We start from the raw sequence: 23444 nt of genomic DNA on the forward strand, positions 1-23444 counted from the left end.
ATGTAAAGATCTAATTGTAATATCCTGGCAAGCATCTTCTACCATTGTAAATCAGGCTTCATAACTGAAAGTTGAGTGAGATCTGTTGTTGAATACACAAGGAATATTAAACATCATGCAAACCCAAATTAAGTATTCTTTTGTATCACACTTATTTTTGCAAGGGGTCTGAGCAAGGTCCATGCAATCAAGACCAGGCCTTGTCTGCCCAACAAGCTGCTGTCATTAACCTTACTGGAGTAGGGAACTTTATGCAACCTCAAGCAACAGGTATGTGTTTGCTGAGCTTTCTTCTGTGGATATATTAAGTATGTGCTTTGATAAATTCCATACTGGAATGAAGTTTGGTGTTAAATATAAAGCTTTTCCTTGCACCAGTTAAAACAACTCACTTAGCGTTGAAAGTATGTGGCTTACATAAGAAACATTGCCAATGTATCTGACTCGCAAGTTTAAAGCATGCACTTTGCTTCTTTGTCTTGCTGTGTGATAGGTGTAGTGAATTGAATATTGTCTTTAAACCTCAGGACAATTATTATGAAAAGAAATAGTACAAAGCTTCCATACCAAACTTCATCAAGGAGCATCCCTTTAATCTGTGCCTTAACCTCCAGTATGAGAAATGTTTCATGTCCACAAGCACTTCATAATCTTACTGCATGTTCTAACTAACCAAATGCCTTTACTGTGTATACTTTATTCTGCACTGTTTCTGATTTGAGTCTGAGACTAATTCTGCTGATCCCCTTTCTGTTGCACTCTGTTCCTATGTCTTTCTTTCCTAACCCTTAAAACCTTCACCCAACCTCTTTGACCTGCCTGCTTTCCCTCTTCTCCTTTTTGTAGTGTTGTCTCAGCTTGGCTCTGCCGTGAACAGACCTGGGCAAAGCCTTCCTCAGCAGACACTCCAGCTCTCCTCTGCCTTACAACAACAGCAACAACAACAAGCCTTGCAGCAGCAGCAGCAACAGATACAAGTAATCCAGCAACTTCACTCTGATTGCATTAAAAAAAAATACAATTCTCAGCTCCAAAGCTAAAACTGTTGCCCTTTAGATTTTTACTAATACCTTTAAGGATTTTAAAAACAAGTGCTGCACTTTGGCAAACAATACTGAAAGTTGTAAAAACCATTTCTGTTTCAACTTGGAGCACTGAATTTATTTGTATACATTTGAGCCATCACTTTCCTGATTTGATAGCATTCAAGGAGTGCTTGTGGCACGCTACTAAAATGAGTTCTGCCAGGTGCCATTAGGATTTGATGCATGTACCAAGGACCTAGTTAAATTCAATCCAACTGCACAGCTACAGGTAGAGTTAAGGAAGCGCTGGCAAAGCATTCCTTTCACAAACTATTGCTGTATATCTGGATGTTTTTGTGGAGTATGTTATTGCAACATTTTAGCACAGAAATACAATTGCATGGATGAGGAAAAGACCCAGTTTTTTTGTGAACCAAAACATTTAATGAAGTTGCTGAGTTACTGCAGTTACTGCAACAGACAGAGGGCAAAAAACTGAATCCCGTTGTCCAAGTTTACTTGGGAAATGTTAAAAGTGCCCTTAGCAGGCTTCTGTGCCACTGGTGCTGCTTGACTGTACTCATTTTCCTAGTCTGTGGTATACTCCTTTGTTGATCTCATTCCCAGTGCTTCCTCAGTTTAATTACCTCATCTTGTTTTTTTCCTGAAGTTGAAGGTAGTTCTCAATTTAATATAACATGCTTTTTTTCTTTCCCGTTCTCCCTCACGGCAGCAGTTGCGATTCTTGCAGCATCAAACGGCTATGGCGGCAGCAGCAGCAGCACAAGCAGCTCACCTACGACATCAGCAACATTCAGGCAGCCACTCAAAAAGTAAAAGGAAGAGAGGTGCCCCAGCCCCTCTGAGCTCCTGAGCCTAGCAGTTTTATATCTAAAAAAAGGTCTTTGATTTAAAACTTTTTTTAACAAATTATTTTTAAGAAAGGAGAAAGCTCAGAAATCAGTATTTTACATCGCTGGTAAGAAAAATGAACTTTTCAAATTACACTGAAGTGTGTAAACTGTATCTGGAAGCCAACCCTATGGAAAATAGGAATTTCATCTAATGAGCAGCTAAGGTTTGGTTTCTGGAAGTCACTTAATATTTTTAACAAAATATTTTGCCTTGTATTTTTTACCATTCAGCAACATTGTACATAGTTCAGGGGTGATGAGACATTTTAGGGCAAAAATGAACTTTGTAAATGTAGTATTGGTATTTGTTTATTTAGTATAAAAGGTTTGTGAACACTGTAACAAATACAATTTTTACAAATCCATTTTGAAGAGAAATTGGCATGCATTTATTGGGTTTTTATGCTTTTTATCACTTTGTCCATCAGCTGCTTCACTTCTTTGTGTCTTGTAATTGCCCGGGTAATACAGTCCTGAAGTTTTGCTCCAGTCAGGGGACTTCCACCTAAAAAGTGAAAGAAGTTTGGTTTTCAATTTTGTTTTCTCAAAAACATTGGCTAAATGGAAATATTAATGCCTGCTAATTAGCAGGTTACTATTACTGACTTGGTGTCCAGTTTCTTCTTAAAATACATTTTTTCATTAAGTTAAATATCAACTCGTAGCAGGCAACTTGTGTCCAAGATCTATGGTGTGTTAAACATACCATGAAAACAACGAGATATTTTTGCTGCAGCAGCAGCCAGATACCAAGCAGTACTGCTATTTTTTTTTAAAGAAATGTAGACTATATGTCAGTAATTTGTTTTAAAAAAAATGAATTGTGTGAAGAAAAATGGTATTTGTTTAGGGTGCATCTAAGTAGGTCCAGTATTAAGATGGAGCCGTGTGCAAAACATCATAATGTTACTATGAAAACAGCCATTCATATACAGAATGTGATTGTGCATGAAGTACAAAATATTTGGGGAAACAAACATGTTGTCTATCCAGTTCGCTCAAAGTAATTTTTCCAAGTACCTGGCTTATGAACAGAACACAGCCTGCCTTCTTCATCAGTTACAATTGTTACAGTTCCAGTTGCCAGATCCTCCTCTTCTGCAGTTGGATCAACAATAAGTAATGTGCTTTTAAAAAGAAAAAAAATAACAGATGCAAATTACTGGATTTTCACATACAAAACAGTGGTAAATTTAATTACATCAGCTAGCTTTATAAAAATATTTTAAACCAAATGTATTATAGCCAAGTTTAGTGCTGCTACAAGTACTGTGTAATATCCACTATTTCCTCATCAAAACACAAACTCATTTAAGGAACAGAAAAGGCAGACCAATACAGAACTGTATGCTAGGCTCTGGAATGCGCTTGCATCTTTGCCAGTTTTAAGTGAAACAATCTAAGCGTAAACGGTTGTCAGAACTTGAGTAACCAGCAAAAGGGTTGTGAAGCTGCTATTTGCAATATTAAAACATCTACTGCCATCCGTTGCACCTGCTAGTCCCAGCTAATTAAGAACCAAACAGCAGTGGCATATTATAAATGAGAGCCAATTGTTTAGGAAAGGAGGAAAGATTCATTTGATGTAACCAGCTACTTCCACACCTCCGCTGTCAGCTTTTCCTCTGCCAATGGATGTGTTCACACAATACTAACAAAATTACTGCTGTTTTGCACAGCATGCCTTCCAACCAAAGATTTCTTGTTTACTGCTTATGTTCAATGTACATAAAACCCTTTATCTACAAGGTACTTAAAACGCTTTGAGCGTTGGTTTAAAGGCTGCATGCAATAAATACATTTAAGAGGACAAGCAAATCTGAAGTTCAGTTAAGCTGTGCCTACAAAAACATTTTACACTGCTTTATAGGTATCTTTAGAACCTTTCCCATCCTGCTGTTTTATTATGATGAACTCTGCACAGTGGCAGTTTACTGTTGAAAAAGAAAATACTAAGGAAAAGTAATCCAGCATATTATAAATACTTCATATCTGGACAAACTCCTGATGAACAGAACATATTTCTACATTTACATACTGGAAAGAAACTGTCTCTTTAATTTTGGGCTTCACAAACATTTATCCGGGGTAAACAACTGTAAAGAAAAACTGTAGGCATATTTCCAGAACTAAAAGCATGGGGATCAGTACATCCCTAGTTAAAAGTAATTAGGAAAACATATGAACCCACTTCTGTTTCCATTGGTTTCAGTGGGATCAGAATCATGCCCTTCATGCCAAAGACTTCATTCTACATTACAGAGAAAGTTTACAAAAGTATCTATGTGCTTTAACTTCCAGCTTCCATTATCTAATGATTTAAGCAACTAAATATAAATAACTTCTGATAATTGAATTTAGAAGTTTAAGACAGATACAAAAAGGGGCTTAGGCACCTAAAAATAGGATCTATGCAGACACCTAAGTGCAGAAGAGATGCAAAAAAAAGAAAATCCCCACTCAGCTACAGCCTAATCCTGGAGCACCTCAAGTAATTTGGGCAGTGACAACTAAGTCCCCTAAGAAGCCTAATCTGGTACACGCGCTACAACACCTACCACAGCAATCAGATTGGGCTCCTCCTAAACTGTTGTCATGCCTTCTTTTTTAAACACAGACAGGGCTGGTTACTACAATCCACCTTATATATAAATAGCACAGTAAAAGCACCTGCCCAGGAAGGGGAACATGGGCTCAGTTCCTCCCTCAGCCCAAGACTATTTAAACCAACATCACCCACTTCCCAACGAAGTGTCCCAACACCCTGGGATAAGCTCGCCTGGGTGAAGGCACCCCTGTGAAGAACGGTATGGCATAAGACTGGGAGTGTAAGCAAAAAGAAGTCCGACAGTTGCCTAGTAATTAAGGCCCTCTGCTCGGATGTGGGACTCCTCTGTCCTGGTTCCTGCCTCCAGGATTACTTGCTCTTTTAGTCCCATGGCTGTTTAATGCAAAATAACAATTCTTGGAAGTAGATGCATTTTATCATAGCTGCTTGGATGGAGTTCCCAACTGCCACTGGAAAAATCAACATCAAGTCTTTCAGATATAGTTCACGGGCTAGTACAGTTGAAACTAATCAGCTGAAGGTTAAGTGTGCACAGATCAGATTAATTTATCCATTTTATTTATGAAGGCAATTAAACAGCAAAAATACTCCAGAAAGTATTGATGTGATAAGATACTGACCTCCACATCTTCTGATTTCCTTTGGTAACTGTCATTTATTCAGCAATTTATATATTCTGTGTTCTTCTCTGTCTGTCAAAGTAATGTGCTACTAAGGCTGCTGGTTGCCAAGATTATTGTGCAATGGCATCTAATCCCTAGCCTCAAGAATCATGAGTACGACCAGCAGCACCACCAGAGCTGTTGGGCATGGGGTTTAAACTCCTTGGTTTCCCCCACAAGGAGCTTCTTATCTCAAGGGCTCAGCAACCCTGGTGGGATTATATATATGGAACATTTTTATGCCTGGCTTGCCAGGTACCTTACATTGGGTGCATGTGTAGCACCACTGCCTTTTATGGCACAATTAACACACTGATCATGCCACTATATATGTAATATGTACCAGGGCCCTAGAAATACCCATTAAGTTTTTCTACAAAGCTACTCTAACCATCTCATTTACATAAATATATTGAAAAATTGGAATATTGGGGTTTATATCAAACAAATCATTTGCCATTTTGCATTTTAAATGGATACTGCTAAAAATGATTGTAACACTACAGATAGGCATGCATACAGTGTTCACAACATCAGCAGCACTTAAATGCATTGGGGGGGTGTTCAGAAAAATAAAAAAATAAAAAAAATCAGTATGGTTTCCAATTCCTATGAATTCTAAGTGCGGGGGCGGGGACCCAAATGAAGGATTTCAAGTAGAGTCAAATTTCAGCTTGATAATGCCAGACCATTTTAGCTGTAAGGATGCTAACTTGGACAGCCTGGCATATTTCCAAGCAAGTTACTACATTCTCTCTCTCAACTCTTAGGAATTTCAGCAAAAAAGTTAAGAATATCTGTTTTTTAGTACTATGAACTAGTAAAAAAAATGACACCTTTTACACTAAAGTTGGCTCCATTTTGGTTGTGGATGTAGTGTTTATTAATGTTTGTGTTGGTAAAACTTTTTAGGATGAAAAGTATTAGATAACTATAGCAGGGAAATCATAACTAATATTTAAATACTTACAGTGTGATTAACCTGTAAAGTCAGAATCCATCTAATCCAGGGAGCCAGATGCTGGTTCAGAGAAGTGAAGAACTTTGATAGTTTTACTGAACATCTGCTGCTGTTATAAAGTAGGCAAGAGTTTGACATAGCCCAGAATTTAAGTAACAGATGCAATGCCAGATATAAGTCAGTTTGCATGGGTTCAATGGCAAAACTGCATATGGATTCTTCAGCAGCTTCTCAATGAAATCATCTGGCTTTCCATCACTGTATTTGCCACTCCGTAATTGTTTTAATAGTACACATTTTACCAAGAGTTACCCACTTACTCATCAAATATAGCAAACGATGTAGCAACTGGATACTTCCTGATATTCAAAGGAGTCTTCTGTTTTAAGTTAACTTCTGCTAAACCAGTTTCTTCATTTATAGCAACTGCTGGTAACTGTACTAGAAAAGAGATTTTGGCTGTTGTAATTCACATTTTACATACAAAAGGAATTATTTATAAACTCCTATACTCTAGTATCCACCAATCTGAGAACCTGCAACTCCTACTGGTGGCAGGCCCCAAACTAATTAGTAGTGGACATCTGTTTTCTATAGATATTTACGAATTCTGCTGTTATGAGGCAAGGAAACAAGGATTTTTTTTTCTTATTTGAACAACTGTACAGTTGGCAGAGATGTTCAACAAGCTTTTGAGCACAGGCGTGCTTCTTTAGGTCTGGGCACTTATCTTAGCATAAAAATTAATTTCAGAAAAAAATTCAGTCACTCTACTTCACAAGTACATTACTTACATCAGAAAGCATAAAATACTGGATTACAAATCTGACCATATTTCAAAATTCTAAATGTATTCCTGTTTTGCATCTTTCTACATTTTAAATTAGTACTTTGGATACAGTTCTATTTGTAACTGTTTTTCCTATTAATCATTCTTAAAAGCAAAGATTTAATCATACTAAAGTAGGTATATTCCTTAGCATTTTATTCCTCAGTGAGTTCCCGTTACAGAACAGATTATATTTTAAAACAACTTAACTTTTGAAAAAAAGTCTTTTCGGTTTCTAAAAACAAGAATACATTCTGTTTGCAATGCAGATATGTAATTCTCCATTAATAATATGCAACTTTTCCTAAATTAAAAAAGTTAAACACAAAACACAACTTATTTAATAAAATCTTAGTTTGCCAACATTAGATATATAAAATGAATATACTGCCTTGTTAATATGTATTGTAAGAGTGTGTGAAGTGGGCAGTATTTGATTTAGATTTGGTCTAATTTGGGGGACAGCAATGCAATTCGCTGATTTGGATCACTGTCCTGTTTCGATTTGGCCAAATCTGAATCTGAAGATTCAGTTTTGATTTGGAGAATCAGTGACTCGGCCATAGATACAGCTTTATATGTTTTTTCTACATACTGCAAGGTATCAAGCGCGACTCAGGAACAATGAAATGGTAGGGCAGATGGAGCATCCCACAGGAGTGCAGAGGAGTCACCCGTGCGCGCCGCAGCATACCTGGAAGTGGACTGCAAGTACTTACAAATATATAAAGCTGTGTCTATGACCGAATCGTTGAATCTCTCTGAATTGAATCAGAGGCTTCTGATTTGATTCTGAGATAATGGGTCTCCTGATTCGATTAGGATTTGGAGATTCAGCTGCCAAATCGGGTGACTCTCCTCCAAATCAAATCAGTGATGGAAGCTTCACACAGCCGTAATGTACTGATTATACTTTTACTTAGGACCAATGGTAGAAGATCCAGAATTCTGGCATAAAGAAGAACTCCATGATACAATTAATTAACAGTCCTGTACAAAGTTAATACAATGGGCATAAAAATCATATATAAAGAAGATAGCCCATAGTTTGATCAATTATATGTATACAAATCAATGGCATTTAGTGTTATTTTTCTACTGTATTTATAGTTTCAGTAGTTCAAAAAAAAGGAGTTTTAATAGTGACCCTGCAGTTCCTGAAAAAATGAACGGCCAGTTTGCTAGTTAATTATAAGTCAAATGATCACTAATTAATTTTGGGATAAATCTGTTATCAGCTTGCGATTTTTTATCTTTATTACACTTACCATTTTTTAAAGCTGCTAACAAAGCAAATGTGCAGGCATCTAAAATGTTTCCATCGTAGTCCAAGCATATGATATCACAGTATAGCACCCATGCAAGCTAAGAAACAAAGTTTGCAGATTTAAGACAAGGATAGCCTTTGAACCCTTGGTACCACACTAACTCAGGCTACATACTAACACACATTAAGCTACCAAACCATCCTCTGATCTTTCAGCAGCAAAAGTTACACGCAATTATACATTATATATTTACTTCAGAAAAACTGCAGATGTTCTAAACAAAATGTTCTGTCTGCAAATAAACTGTTCGTTGCTGAATTGTGGACAAACTTATCAATGGAGATTGAGGTCAACCTCCACTGGAAAAGTCTGGGTAAGAAATTCACTTAATATTTAAAAAGTGTGCATGCATGTGTACACAAACACACATGCTTGCAGCTGTTAAGACACAATCTAAAAAACAAATATAATTTGTTCATTCTACACTGGTGTGAATGTGCATGTTTGAAGGTGCAAATCTACCCTGCCTTCTGCCTGAAAAAAACATCACTATGATCCACTAAATTGTACAAACTTTGAGCGCAACAGGAAATACTTATAATGTAGTTTAAGAGACATGTGAATTGACAGATGGCTTGGGCACAAAAAGTCTGAACCACAGATAGATAGATGTAGCGCAGACCCTTTCTTTATTCCACATCTCAAGACACTGTTATTGCTGGAACATCTTAGTATCAAGCAGGTCTAGTTATTAGACTAACCTGATTGCCTTTATGACCAAGTAACTAAATCCTTGGATGATGGTGTCACTGTAGACGTAGTCTTTCTAGACTTTAAGAAGGCCTTTGACACTGTCTCTCACCCCATCCTCATCAATAAATTAAGCAACTGTGGCACTGATGCCTGCACAGCTGAATGGGTAAAAAAAACTGGCTGATATGCAAACTGGTGAGATGTGAGCAAGGTGGACATACTTGAAGGGAGAGAGAGGCTGCACATAGATTTAGACAGACTACAAAAGTGGGCAGATGAGAACAGGATGGGGTTCAATGTAGACAAATGCAGGGCGCTGCACCTTGGGAGAAGGAATTCACAGCGTATGTACAGGCTGGGGAGTTCCGTCCTCGAAAGCACAGAGGTGAAACGGGATCTTGGAGTCATTATTGACTCCAAGATGAACATGAGCCGCCAATGCCAGACCACAGCCAGCAAGGGCAGCCATACCTTGTCATGCATCCAAAGGTGCATCTCAAGTCAGTCCAGAGAGGTGATATTCGCCCTCTGTGCGACACTGGTCAGGCTGCAGTTGGAGTACTGCATCCAGTACTGGGCACCGCACTTCAAAAGGGATGTGATCAGCCTGGAGAGGGTTCAGAGGAGGGCCATCCGCTTGGTGAGAGGGCAGCAGGACAGGCCCTATGAGGCAAGACTGAGGGACCTAAACCTGTTCAGCCTCAGCAAGAGGCAGCTGAGGGGGGGACCTGGTGGCTGCCTACAAACTCATCAAGGGAGATCAACAGCAAATCGGTAGAGTCCTTTTCTCCCCAGCACTACCTGGGGTGACAAGGAACAACAGTAATAAGCTGATGGAGAATAGGTTTAGGTTAAATATCAGAAGGCAGTATGTTACAGTTAGGGTGGCCAAAATCTGGAACCAGCTTCCCAGGGAAGTGGTCCTTGCCCCTACCTTGGGCAAATTCAAGAGGAGGTTGGATGATCACCTGTCTGGGGTCTTGTGAACCCAGCATTCATTCCTGCCTGTGGAAGAGTTCAGGCTAGATGATCTGTTCAGGTCCCTCCTGACCCTAGCTACTATGAAACTATTATTTCTGTATTAAAAGTGTTGTTTTTTTCAGTGAAAAGTCATGGGGCCAAGGTTTAACTTAACCAGTTTAGCCTGTCTACACTGGTTTTGGTATACTTTTATTGGTATACTTTTATTTACATGAACCAACAGCTTCTGACAACATCTCCCTAAATCACAGCCAAAACAAACACTATAGGTTTGTTATAAGCTCATATGAACAGTAGCTTTGCAGGTACCCCTGCTGTGTTATGTTCTTTATACACTTCCCTTAAAAAAATCCTACTGATTCCTATAACAAAAGCAGGAAAGACAAAAACCAAATGTAATTTTATATTAACTCTTCATAGACCCATAGAAATTCCCATGTTTTATTGGACTCACGGTCTAGCTAGTCTATTATCTTGTCTCTAGTGGTGTTCAGTGTTAGCAATGGTGCATCACGGAAGATGTATAATGGAAGCAGCTTCCTTTCTATTTACAGGGAGGAAGTGCCAACTATAGCACTGTTTATCCTCTAGAGAGGTCTAATCCCTTGTAGATGAAGACTGGTTTAAACCCTTCCAAAATTGTTTTTAAATTGACTTATAATGTTGTAACTATTATGATACTATAATGCTTGGACTCAACAGCATCCCCAGCTGCATAAAGTACACATGTAGTATTAATCACAGTACAATATTTGTTTAAAATGCAGTCACTCTACCTTATTTACGTGATTCTAAGACAAGGTTTTTCCTCCCCCATTCAACATGGAGGAAACCAAGCCTTGTCTTAGAATCAAGCATAAAGTAAGAACTCAACACCCATGTTCTGTGCTGCTCTCTGGCTCTATGCTGATTCCTTCTACATTCTCCAACTCCACTGGGAGCTAAGGAGCAGTGCAGGCTGCAGCACAGAGCTAGAGGGTGGGAAAGGAATCAGTGAGGAGCCAGAGAGCAGCATATGACCCAGCAATTTGCTGCTCTGTCCTATACTGCTCTGTCTCCCTGCTGAGCCAGGGTATGGTGAGGCAATCAACCCAGAGCCAGAGAGCAGCGTAGGACCCAGTACCAAATCCCACACTGCTCCCTGCCTCCACACTGATTCCCCACTGGGAGCCAAGAAGCAACACAGGACCCAGTGGGAAACCAGATAATGGCAAGGGAATTAGTGTTGGTTCCTGCACTGCTTTCTGGCTCTGCTAGTTGACTCACGGCTCCCTGGCTCTGAACAGATTCCTTCATTGCTCTCTGACTCCTTGCTGAGCCAGGGAGTGGTAAGGTAATCAGCACAGCACCAGGGAACAGTGGAGGACCCAGCACAAAGACTGTGTGGGGGTAGATAGCAAGGGGGCAGGCAGCAGTGGGGGCAAGTGGCTGTTGGGGGGGAGGGGCAGGTACAGGCACCAAAGGGGGGCGGTAAGGGGGAGTCATGGGTCTGAGGTCAAGCCCCAGACTTGACTCCCACTGCTTGCCCTCCTGTTGCAGTGGTTGTGGGCTTGAATTGACAGTCTTTTAACCCTCCAAAGCTTAGATTCTGTCCATGGGAAGTTGTTATAAGAAATTTATAATTTTCCATGGATAGAATTTGATTTTTTGGGAGTCGTCATAAATTCAAAGTTGTCCTGGATTCAAGTAGTCTCCCCCATGGATATGGATTTGTATTCAGGTCATATAACAAATGCCCAGGCTGCAGGGGGGGAGGGCGGGGGGGGTCAGACTTGAAGATCTACAAGGTCCCTTCCGACCCTACTTCTATGATTCTACGTGATTATTAGCTTTTAAATACAACCCACAAGGAATCTACAAGTATCAAGATTAACACAAAACAAAAATCAGAGTTCAGTGTACCAAAGTTTTTTTTTAAACCAACTAACAATAAGTCCCCTTCATTCTGAGATACTGCTTTTAGCAGCAAGACTTTGCTTACCTTGCCATTCACAATACACAGATCTTCTTTCATTATTATCTGTGAGCTAAAATAAAGAGAAAGAGTAAGTCAGGAAATCAAATTCCTGTTGTAGTTTGTGTACAATTAAAGCATATTATAATATTTCTTACTTTTCAATTACATCTGCAATGAACTGGCTGACTGCCTGAGCCTCTTCCCCTGGAGGGCCGGGACGAAATCTTGCTGAGCAGAGGGGTGGGAGATCCACATCAGGAACTAGAAATCATAAGTCTTTAGTCATTAACTTAACACAGAAAGAATTCTAATATTATAATTATAATAAAGAAACATTATAGATAAAGCAATTTATGGCCTTGATCAGTACAGCTTTGCAGGCATTTCAACTAAAAGCCAAGGCCATGAGTTTAGAGATTATTCAAATCTCTATACTTTTTCTTCCAAAATTATAGGGCAACTATTCAGGGCAAAAACCATTAGTCTGTGTTCTACTGAATTAGTTGTATATTTCTGGCATAATTAAATACTTGTACTGTACATTTCATGGTTAAAGTAAAGCTATCACAAAAAAGTACTCTTACTATATAGTACTCCCAACTGACAAAGTTCACTGGAGCGTCCATTACCTGATACCATCTATTCGTTCTATTTTCTATCATGATTTGCTGTTCTGGACATAAAAGAAGTTCATCCACAGAAAATATAGGATATAAACCAGTTTTCTTAAAACAATGATTCTCAATCAGAAAGTGACAGCAAATGTGATCCACAAAATAAACCCAGAGATTTCAAACAGAAATCCATAGCTGTGGTTTCCAAATTCTTTGCAACAGAAAAAAATGCTCTATTACCCTTTAGAAAATGCCTCCTCTTAGTTTTCACTGTTTTGGCTACAGAAAACTCTCTCAAGTCTATCCAGATGTGCCTTGAGTCTAAAAAGGTTAAGAATCACTATTCTAAGACACTGTATTTTGGAAATTCCTAGTTAAAGACAGTTTAGTTCAGTAGAAAACCTGTCTCAAAAGGATGACAGCAAATAGATTCTTATTTATTTCAGTTGAATTCCATAGAATTCCAGAGAATAAGTGGAGATTCTGTGTTGCTCCAAGTAGCTTTAAAGTACTCTTAAAACTGAGGGACAGATAACACTATGAAGTGCTATAAATCAGTCTGAACCATATCAGTCTGCTCATGTGTTTCCCTCCAAGCTCAGAGCCTAAATCAGTAAAACTCCCACTGAGTTGGATCTACTTTTATACTTACTTCTCTTGGTGTTTCTGAAGACTATGTCATTCTTGGTTATCATCAAAACACATGGAACTATATCATCTATTGCAGCCCTTTTCCACCCATTACACTTCTCTTCTGTCAAGGTGTCAAACATTTCTCCACTAAGAGGTACCTTTAGTGTAGGCCCCAGCCTACAATAACCTACTTTGGCCATCAGTTTGCTTACCCATCTCCCCAGACACCTGCTGTTCCCATTGTTTCCTGGCTGTTTGGAGAGGCTGACATTAAAAGGGGCAAGGTAGCTTGTATAAGGAACTCAAAAGAGTTTGGGGACATTCTAACATGGAGAAGGTAGAATTAATCCTGCCATGTTCTCCCAGCTGTTGCTAGAAATTCAGAACACCAAAATTAGCAGCACATATCCAACTGTCAAACTAACTCTAAATTTAAAAAAAGCCATTGTAAGTCACCTACCTTGAAACTGATTCTGAGTGCTATATTACAATGTTTTAAATCCAATATTCTTTGAAAAAAATATTTGCTACTGAAATTGGTTTCACCTAGTGATTAAAACTATTTTGTTAATATGACTAGTGGTTTCAAGAAAAATAGGCAGAAAACTAACAAAATTAAAAGCTTACCAATGTATCCCTTATTTGTGGCATCAACTGGAGGTGCTGAAAACTCCTATAAAGCAAAGATCATAACAGCAACTCAGGATAACAGCATAACAGCAAATTTCATATCTGAGCAATATCTTGAAAAGATTTATTGCAAAGGTGCTGAAAAGAATTTATAAGTTCAATTTCTAGAACGGATCCTCAGATCTTTTTTTATTAAATTTTATTTTCCTAACACTCTACAGGTTTCCCTTGATTTATACGGTATATACGTTCCTGGAGAATGTCACATAAATCAAATTCGCATAAAGCAAATCTACTTTATAATGTAAGAAATAGGGATAGGTTCCCCTGTCAGCTGCTCCCGGGGCTGGCTGGGGTGAGTGCAGACAAGCAGAGCCCTGGGCAGTGCGGGGCACGGCACTCACCCCAGCCCTGGGGCCAGCAGCCACTGCAGACTTGGGCCAGTCCCAGGCTGCTTTTGTCTAGCAGCAGGCGCCTACTCACCCCTGCTGCAGCCCTGGTAGTAGTGGATGCCGCCTGCTTGCAGCCACTGGGCTGCACCATGCTCCAACCCCACCGGGGCTCCACTTCCCCCAGGCACCATGCCCTGGATCCCCGGCATGACGGAGTCCAGCAGCTACAAGCAGACGGGTCTGCCGCTCCCAGGGCTGCAGCAGGGGCCTGCAGTTGCCTGCAGTCAGACAAGACCAGACTGGGGCCAGCAGCTGCTGCAGACTCAGGGACTCCAGGCTCTTCTCCACCCCAGCCCCAGCTGCAGCAGCCCCAGGAGCTGCCAGTACCAGCTGCCCGTACCAGGGCAGAGTGCAGCCCAGCAGCTACAAGGAGCTGGCATTGGCCACTCCCAGGACAGCTGCAGCAGGAGCTGGGGTAAGTGGGGACAGGCAGAGGCCCGGGTGGTTCAGGGCATAGTGCAGCCCAGTGGCTGCTGGCAGCTCCAGGGCCGCTGCAGCCGGAGCTGGGGTGAGCGCCGTGCCCTGCACCGCCCAGGGCTCCATTTGTCTGCACTCACCCCAGCCGGCCCCGGAAGCAGCTGACGGGAACCTAACCCTATAAGTAGATTCTCTTTATGCAAATTTGATTTATGCAGCATTCTCCAGGCCTATGCCGATTGCATATATGCAAATTTATCTTGCATATAACAAATTTCAGGTACAAAAGGGTCATTGCACAAGAGCATACTTGCATAAACCAAACCCACATAAATTGAGGGAAACCCATACTTAGTTATAGTCATTTCTTTAATGAATTCCTTGTTGCATATGTGTTATAGGCATTACAACTAGATCTTTTAATAACACCTTGTTCTTACATAGCACTGTTCATTAGTAGATATTAAAGTGCTTTACAAGGAAGGTAAAAATATCATCATCTGAATTTTACAGGAGAGGAAACAGGACACAGACTTGCACAAAGTCATCTGGCAGGCCAATAGAAGAATAGAGAATAGACCCAGTAACAACTCTTCTGAACTGCATATCACCTGAAAGAGGGCAGTGTGCTTATTAATCAATACTCTCTGCAAAACAAAATAACTAGGTAGGCAAAAAAGGTCTTTGTTTACTTTAAGAACAAAACAAATGTATAAAAGCCTGTTTTCTATACTGTATTATAATTTCTAACTATTTGTATTTCTCAGACCTGAAAATAAACCATATGAAGAAATATCATTGTTTCTGATTAGTAGATCATTAAAACTTCCCAAGCTTGTTTCTTCTAATAAACAGAGGTTTTATTCACTAAATAATACTAACTGTTGTTATTTCTCAGTCTAAAATGAAAGTAAACATACCGCTTTGATACCACATATTACTGTGGTATTTCCCAGCTTCACTAAGGCAGAGCCATCTGCAGTAGTAATGGAACCTGAAGAAAGAAAATGTTAAATAATATAAGTTATCTATTTAAGCAAGTTCTCAAACACACTATCCAACTTCACAATGAGAATTCCTCATCTTAGCTTCCTCACCATTCACTCAGCACAGGATTCATAGAATGCTGTAAATCTCGGGAAATTCTAGAATTGAGTGAAATCTGACCGTACCATAGGTTAAGAGTACCACGGACTATCAAAAACTGTTCCTGTTTACTCCGTAAACTATTTTTGTTTGATACTCTTGTAAGATGGCACACTTTTGAATTTGTACCATAATCTAAATGCATGTACCAGCATTCTCCAATATCTTGTTTGCTTATTTGAAGGACAATGGTGCTATTTTCCTTTCAGTCCAGTTCCATAATCATTTTATCTGGTTGTATTTTAATTCACTGCTGCATTAGTTATACTTCTGTTTTCACTAGCAAGGACTTAGGGATTCATTTCCTCTGCATTAGTAGTTGCCAAAATTGTGCGAGCTGACACCTTCATACCAAGCAAATGGCAAAAGCAAGCTACATGGGTTCTAAATCCCCTGGATTTAGTCAGGAAAGAACATACCCATAACAGAAAATGAAGAACACAGCCATGTTCTGAGCATGGCCACCAAGTCCTGACTGGGAATGGAAATCAGAAGAGGCATACTGGAGATAGGGCCACAAAATGCAGCACTGTGGAGATTCTGAGTAATGCTGTGACATAGTTTGGAAAGGTGCTGTTACTTAAATTATCAGCCAACATTTTCTAAATTAAATTGGGTAGTAGTGCAAGTAAAAAGAGCACTGCTGAGTAGCCAGGAGCAGCAGGAAGCAAAGATCACTCAAAACTACTCCTGGAATGCATATTATATACTGTCCATTAGAGCCTCAGTACAGAAACAACACTTCGTATTTTGATATCTGATACTGGGAAAACTGATTAGCTGCTCATAATATGCTCCGAATGTAAAACCCAATTCAATTAAAAAGCTGTCCCCAACACGTTCCTATCACTTACCTAAGTTGACAGTGGTCGCTCTGAATTCACCTAACTCTCTTCCATCAGGACGGCAGTTCTCTTTCTAAAAGATAAGAGTCTGAGTTAAAAACATTTTTGTTAAATAGTACAATCAATATACTAAATATAAATACCAGTTTATCTTCTAATATCAACTTGCAACTGCAAGACAAGCTCTCTAAAATAAGCTCAAAGATTTTGCTTCAAGGCAAAGTACTGCAGACCAGATCCACAACAGGAGTGAAACAGGACTACTTTTCACAGCTAAATTCAAAACTGCAATCCTCAAAGTCCCACTCATAAAACACCTGAAGTCCACACATGCCAAATTACTGACAGTAAAGTTCTACAAGCACCCAAAAGTATGCTTCTAGCATAGAATAATAGAAAATTAGGTTTGGAAGGGACCTCAGGAGGCCATCTAGTTCAACCCCCAAGGCAGAGCTCAGCCACATGTGGAGCGCTGCAGGGACAGCCGCCAACCGGACAAGCTGTGCTGCACACAGCCCAACTTCCCTCCCTCTCCCCCACCACAGGGTAGGGCGTGCAGGGAGTGGATCACACCTGTCCCACTCCTGGACACCAGGGATCCTGGTTTTCCGTTTCCCACAGAAAAACAAAGAAAACCACAGATTTCCCATTTTTATCAGAGAAAACACAGATTTTCCCTTTTAGAAGAGAATCCCTCAGATTTCCCCCTTTTGCAAAGAGCTTGGCAGACTGGCAGAGTTCCAGCCTACAAGAGCTGTTTGTAAAAGTGGTGGGGAAACCCTCAACCCCGCCAGGAGGGGAAGGCGGGGGTCAAGGCCAGGGCCCAACACTCACACTTACTGAAGGCTGCTCCAGGCTCACTCTTCTTGTGGGAGGTAAGTGGGGCTTGGGCAGGGCTGTGGGGGGAAGCTGGCTAGGGGCTGAGGGAGCACAGAGATTTACAGCTAGCCAGGCACTCTGTCCAGGAGGGGGTTTGCAACCTTCCCACTCCCGGCTGGAGTGCTGGGCTGGCTGGAAACCCTCACCACTCCCTCATCCCCCAGACAGCTTGGGCACCCCCCAGCCAGGCACTCCAGCCGGGAAGAGGGGTTTGCAGCCAGTCAGGAGTGGCGGGGGTTTGCAGCCGGCCAAGCACTGTGGCCAGGAGCGGGTAGGCTGCAAACACCCTCCCAGCCAGAGTACCTGGCCAGCTGCAAACCCGGGCCTGTAAACGCTGTGCTCCCTGCTCTGCTGCCCTCCCCCACGCTCTCCAGAGCTCAGCATCTGCGACTGGCATGGCAGGGCACAGCGGGGCCACACACAAAAGCTGACTGCTGCTGCAAGCTCCATGCCCACACTTCCTCTACATGCACAGGGGCTGTGCACATCCAATCTGCCCACACCCCCCACACAGATCTGGGGGGTGCAGGTCCCCCTCTGTCCCCTAAAAGTGCACGCTGCCACCGGGACCTGGCCCCGCCCAAGCCTGCAGGAGGCAGCAGCAGCGGGGAAGCCAGCTCATGCTCCTTCTGTAGCAGCCACTGCCTTCCATTGGGGGCAGGGGGTTGCAGACCTGGGTCCTTGGCCCCTGGCCCCATAGCCCTGGCAGCTGGGGGCCCCCTCCAGCAGGGCTGGGGGGCAAGAGGCATAAGCATGGCCTGCAGGCTGGGGGGGTGGGTAGTGAGGGATACCAGCAGGGCTGTGGGGGGCATTTCACCACAGATTTGGGAATTTTTATCAGAGAATTTGCAATTTTTTTTTATCACAGATGACCAGGCTCCCCACCAACCCAAAGCCTCATAGGAAGTTTTAGTGAATTGGGGGAGCATGAGTGGGGGGGAGGACAAAGGGGGCTGTTTCCTGGCCTATGACAGTTCACCAAAACTCCCTATGTGGCCCTTGGGCACAAATAATTGCCCACCCCTGGGTTAAGTGCACTCAGTCAGGATTTAGGAAGCCTGAGTTCAGTCCCCGTTTCTGTTTCAGGGGATTCAATGTAAGCATCAGGCTACAAAGTATTCTCAATTGGGAGCACTCTCTTGCCAAAACTGTTCCACTCTGCATACTATCATAAAAGATTTGTTGCGTCAGAGACAGCTTTGCTTGGTGTGCCTTATTAATATAGATTCAAAGTCTGACTTTTTCAAAGCACAATTAATAGTATTATTTCCTATTTGTGCTGTAGCACCCATGGTCCCCACTCTTGCCCAAGATCCCATTAAGCCAAAATCAGGCTTATGTCCTGTACTAATTTAAGCACGTCTAAACCTTGCACACATCAGGACTCCCTTTGAAGTTCATAGTACTATTTGTATGTCAAGTCAAATGCCTGCAGAGTAAGAGCCACAAAATAGAAGAGTCTGAACACTTTCTTCTATTATAGGTTTGAAGGACAATCCAAAGCTAGGGATGTACAACACAGTCCATCAGATCAAGCCCAGTGATCTGTCATAATTCTTTATTAAACCACTATACTAAATGAAAAAGGATGTGAAAAATGAATGAGTCCTGTGTCCTCACTGTACAACAGATTGTTCAAGTGTGCATGTGACTGCATATGCAGTCATTACCTGGTTGTACACATGGCCAAGGGCTTATATCTGATCAGAGCAGATGTACCAGTAACAGCCACCACTGGAAAATGTATTTTACAAATGGTCTTCAGAAAACTTTTGAGTTGTGCAACCTTGCCAAAACCCTACTGTGGTTTCTATATGAGTTAAAGAGAACAACAGAAAAGAAAAAAATATTTTCAGTCTACACAATTTAGGCATGTATAATGCTTTACTCACCAAAAATCTTCTGTAGTACTCCAAAGGTTCCACAGTTCTAGAAAAAAAACAGAAAAACAGAAAAATTCTTATGGAAAAAGCTGTTTTACAAAACTGAATTGGCAAAAGCCTAGCAAGAAGCTTAGTGCTTTGTGGCTTAGCAAAGTTTGACAGTCAAGTCCTGTCTGTCTGTTGCCCATGTTGTGATAGAAAGCTAGCCTGCACTACCAACAACATACTAGAATACTCTATCATGATTTTTCTGATGGATTTGAGACATGAACTCAGATTCTAGAAAGACGGTGGCTCTGAAAATAGGAAGGGCTCAGAAACAATAATGTTTGGCAAACGGGGAACTTTTTTGTCAATCACCCACAACAGAGTGGTCTTTTGTACAATTCATTCATTTTAAAGCATTACATTGGACATCTCTTCAAACTAACATTACTGAGGGAGGTGGAGGAGAAGATGATCATCAGTAGCAAAACTATGCCTGAAAATAGTTTCATAGTTTCTAGGGTCGGAAGGGACCTGAGCAGATCATCTAGTCTGACCCCCCTGCCATGGCAGGAAAGAATACTGGGGTCAAATGACCCCAGCAAGATGTTCATCTAACCTCCTCTTAAACACCCCCAGGGTAGGAGCCTGCACCACTTCTCTTGGAAGTTAGTTCTAGACCCTAGCCGCCCTGACCGTGAAGTAGCACCTCCTGATATTTAACCTAAACCTACCCTCTGCCAGCTTGTGACCGTTATTCCTGGTCACTCCTGGCGGTGCTCGGGAGAACAGTAACTCCCCCAATGCCTGCTGATCCCCCCTGACTAATTTATAACAGGCCACAAGATCCCCCCTCAGCCTTCTCTTTTGGAGGCTGAACAGGTTCAGGTCCCATAGCCTCTTTTCATAGGGCCTGCCCTGTTGTCCCCTGATCACACGAGTCTGCAACACTGCCATTAAAATAGGACAGCATTCCCTGGAAAGGAATGTACCTTGGTACAAGATTTTCTTAGGTTTTGTTCAAACGAGTATTTTTGGAGACAGCCATGGGTATAGTAATTCTGAGAATGAATTTAGTTTCTTTGTATACATATTTTGGCATCACAAATCAGGAAAACAAGTCTAAAGGCAATCCCCAACAAGTCACCCTGTGAAGCTCCTAACTGGCATCAATATAGGTGTTACTTGCCACTGCCTGAGCCAGTAGCAGTCATATCCCACTTCACTGAGGGTGAACAAGAGATATGGGGGAAGAAAGCTGGATGGCTGTACAATTCCTCCCTTGGCTAAATTCCTTGAAACGGACCCTTTGTCCAAGCACTTCTCAATACCTAACCTTCCTTTGCTCCAAACGGATCCCTCCCTTCCAGCCTACCCAAGACCTGAGACAGGGTCCTGGTTGCTTTAAATTTCCCCCTTAGCCATTTCTGGCTACACCAAGATCTACAGCCCACAAAATACTTCAGCTGAGGAAAGATCAATTCTCATCTTGTGTTGTGGAACCTGCCAGTGTAACCAGATTCCAAAAGGGACTGGACGAATACTCAGAGGAAAGGGGCATCAATAGCTCTTGAGCAGAATCAGAATTTCCCAAGCCTTAAATGCTGGAGCCTGCAAGTAGGAGAGGAACAATGGGGAAAACCCTGCCCATACCCCTGTTCACTCTCCCTTTCAACATCCACTCCCTGCCACCGTGGGACACAGATGGGGGTAGAGGGGAGGGAACCTGAGTTTAAGGGACAGCTAAAGAGAAAACAGGGATGGGAGCAAGGTCATGGGTTTAACAAAAGTGCTTGGGGGGGGAGGGGGATGGACATGGAGCAGAGCACACCTGGGCAGTGCCCACCGACCCTCAAAGGAACCAAAAGACTCTGCCCATGAAGCTACCCAGAGACATGAGCAAAGCAGGGACAGGGAGACATCCTTGCAGGCCCTAGCAGCTGTGTGACACGTGTCCATCTGGTGGCTTTCAAGGGACTGGGCCCCTGCCCAAGCAGACCTACAAGCTTCCCTCACAAGCAGCTACTGCGAAGGCAGCACCTGGTTTTCTGGGATGAAACAAGACAACAGGGGGGCGGGAGCGAGGCTTGGAAACTAAGACCTAGGTAGGCATAGAGAGGCTGGACCCTGTGTAGAGGCCCTTAGACAGCTCCCAGTGATGTCCTGCCCAGAGGCGTGGGCAGGCGAGATGGCCATGAGGCCCCCAGGGCTGCACGACATATGGAAGGGAGGGGGGAAGCAGCAGCTTCCCTCAGGGGGCACGCCCTGGCAGTGTTAGATTTCATAGATTTCATAGACATTGGGAAGGGACTTCGGGAGATCATCGAGTCCAGCCTCCTGCCCAAAGGGCAGGAAGTCAGCTGGGGTCATAGGATCCCAGCAAGATAAGCATCCAATTTACTCTTGAAGGCGTTCAATGTAGGTGCTTGAACCACCTCCAATGGCAGGCTGTTCCAGACCTTGGGGCTCGGACAGTAAAGAAATTCTTCCTTATGTCCAGCCTGAAATGGTCTTGCAGGAGTTTGTGACTGTTCGACCTCATCATCCCTTGGGGCGCTCTGGTGAACAAACGTTCCCCCAGATCCTGGTGGTCTCCCCTGATAAACTTATAGGTGGCCATCAGATCACCCCTGAGCCTACGCTTTTCTAGGCTAAAGAGTCCCATGGCTCTCAGCCTGTCATCGTAAGATCTGTTTTCCTGACCTCTGATCTTGCGCGTGGCTCTCCTCTGGACTCTCTCAAGCTTCTCCACATCCTTTTTGAATTGTGGAGCCCAAAACTGGACGCAGTACTTCAGCTGCGGCCTCACCAAGGCCGAGAACAAGGGGAGAATAACGTCCCGGGATTTGCTCAAGAAGCATCTATGGATGCAAGCCAGCATTTTGGTCGCTTTACTAGCCGCAGCATCGCATTGGAGGCTCATGTTCATCTTGTGGTCAACGATGACCCACCCCCAAGTCTCTTTCTTCTGTAGTGCTATCCAACGTAGCACTGCCGAGCCTCTAAGGATGCTGCAGGTTTTTCCTCCCAAGGTGGAGAACCTTGCATTTTTTGGTGTTAAACACCATCAGGTTCTCGTCTGCCCATTTGCTGAGCTTGTCCAGGTCAGCCTGGATCACCCGCCTATCTTCTGGCGTGGATGCTTTGCCCCAAAGTTTGGTGTCATCGGGGAACTTGGCCAGTCCACTCCTGACTCCAGTGTCCACATCGTTAATGAAGATGTTGAACAGTATGGGTCCCAGGACAGAGCCTTGAGGGACCCCACTGGTCACAGGGCACCATGATGAGTGACTGCCATCAATTACAACAGTTGCCTGGTGTACAATAAGTATCGTATTCGTGCGATGATTTCAACCCTTATACAACATACAATCAATCATAGTAAAAGCATTAGAAATGTAAAATCATTTCTGCAGGCGTTAATTGATGCCGCATACACAACACCAAAGTCTCCCTCAGCGGGTCTTAACCACCTTTTTGGCCTTGCTGCCTGCACTTTCTTATGACGGCCTGCCTCGAAATAAAGAAATGCTTCAACTTTGATAGCCCAGGTCTCTCTCACTTGCTCACTGACAACGAACAGCGAGCAACAGACAACAAACGAGAAGACGTCTTTCCATTCTCATTTGCACAATTATTCGGCGTACGAGAATTTTTCAACAAATACCATAATTTCGAGCTGCTAATACGATAGCTTCATATTTAAGACCTGGGAATGGCTGCGCCCCGCCTGGGCCGCAGGGAATCCAGGCAGGTGGAGGCTGTCCACCACCAACGGCCCCGCGCCGTGCCACACCCGGCCCCAGCCCCGGCCCCGGCCCAGAGCTCCACCAGCCCTTCCCCCTCAGAGCGGCGCGGCCGCAACGAAACCAACCACAGCCTACGAGAGAGATGAGGACCTTACTTGAATCCAGCCGCCATGGTGCTACTTCCGCCCCGCTTCCGGGGTTACGGATGTACATCCGGGCTCATCCCTCCTCCCCACCCCACCCCCTCGCGCCTGCGCCGGCTGTAGCCCGGAAGTGCCACCTACCCGCCGCA

At 42.7% G+C, this 23444-nt stretch overlaps 2 protein-coding genes across 16 annotated transcripts in view; one reads left to right on the forward strand and one right to left on the reverse strand.

Moving 5' to 3' along the window:
• Positions 1 to 2304, forward strand: part of SUPT20H (SPT20 homolog, SAGA complex component) — a 58831-nt gene extending 56527 nt beyond the window's left edge. For 9 of the 15 annotated variants that reach the window (XM_090027254.1, XM_090027185.1, XM_090027271.1 and 6 more), the window contains 3 exons: positions 165 to 270; positions 847 to 977; positions 1759 to 2304. In XM_090027254.1, coding sequence (XP_089883380.1) covers positions 165 to 270; positions 847 to 977; positions 1759 to 1899 — 378 coding nt within the window. In that variant the 3' untranslated portion in view covers positions 1900 to 2304. The remainder of the gene's footprint in view (positions 1 to 164; positions 271 to 846; positions 978 to 1758) is intronic. The other 6 variants (XM_090027228.1, XM_090027299.1, XM_090027282.1 and 3 more) reach the window with 3 other exon arrangements.
• On the reverse strand, positions 2231 to 23363 carry EXOSC8 (exosome component 8). The gene is made up of 11 exons (XM_090027319.1): positions 23308 to 23363; positions 19428 to 19464; positions 16666 to 16729; positions 15586 to 15659; positions 13794 to 13839; positions 12075 to 12180; positions 11944 to 11989; positions 8229 to 8325; positions 6452 to 6572; positions 2960 to 3066; positions 2231 to 2444 (listed from the first exon to the last, which is right to left on the reverse strand). Exons 1-11 carry the CDS (start codon positions 23322 to 23324, stop codon positions 2329 to 2331), a joined length of 831 nt encoding a protein of 276 aa, XP_089883445.1. The 5' UTR covers positions 23325 to 23363; the 3' UTR covers positions 2231 to 2328.
• Between the last annotated feature and the right edge of the window lie 81 nt (positions 23364 to 23444).

Source organism: Crocodylus siamensis, chromosome 1, assembly GCF_052110815.1.
Source record: "Crocodylus siamensis isolate JL-2025a chromosome 1, ASM5211081v1, whole genome shotgun sequence".
Taxonomy (NCBI): Eukaryota; Metazoa; Chordata; order Crocodylia; family Crocodylidae; genus Crocodylus; species Crocodylus siamensis.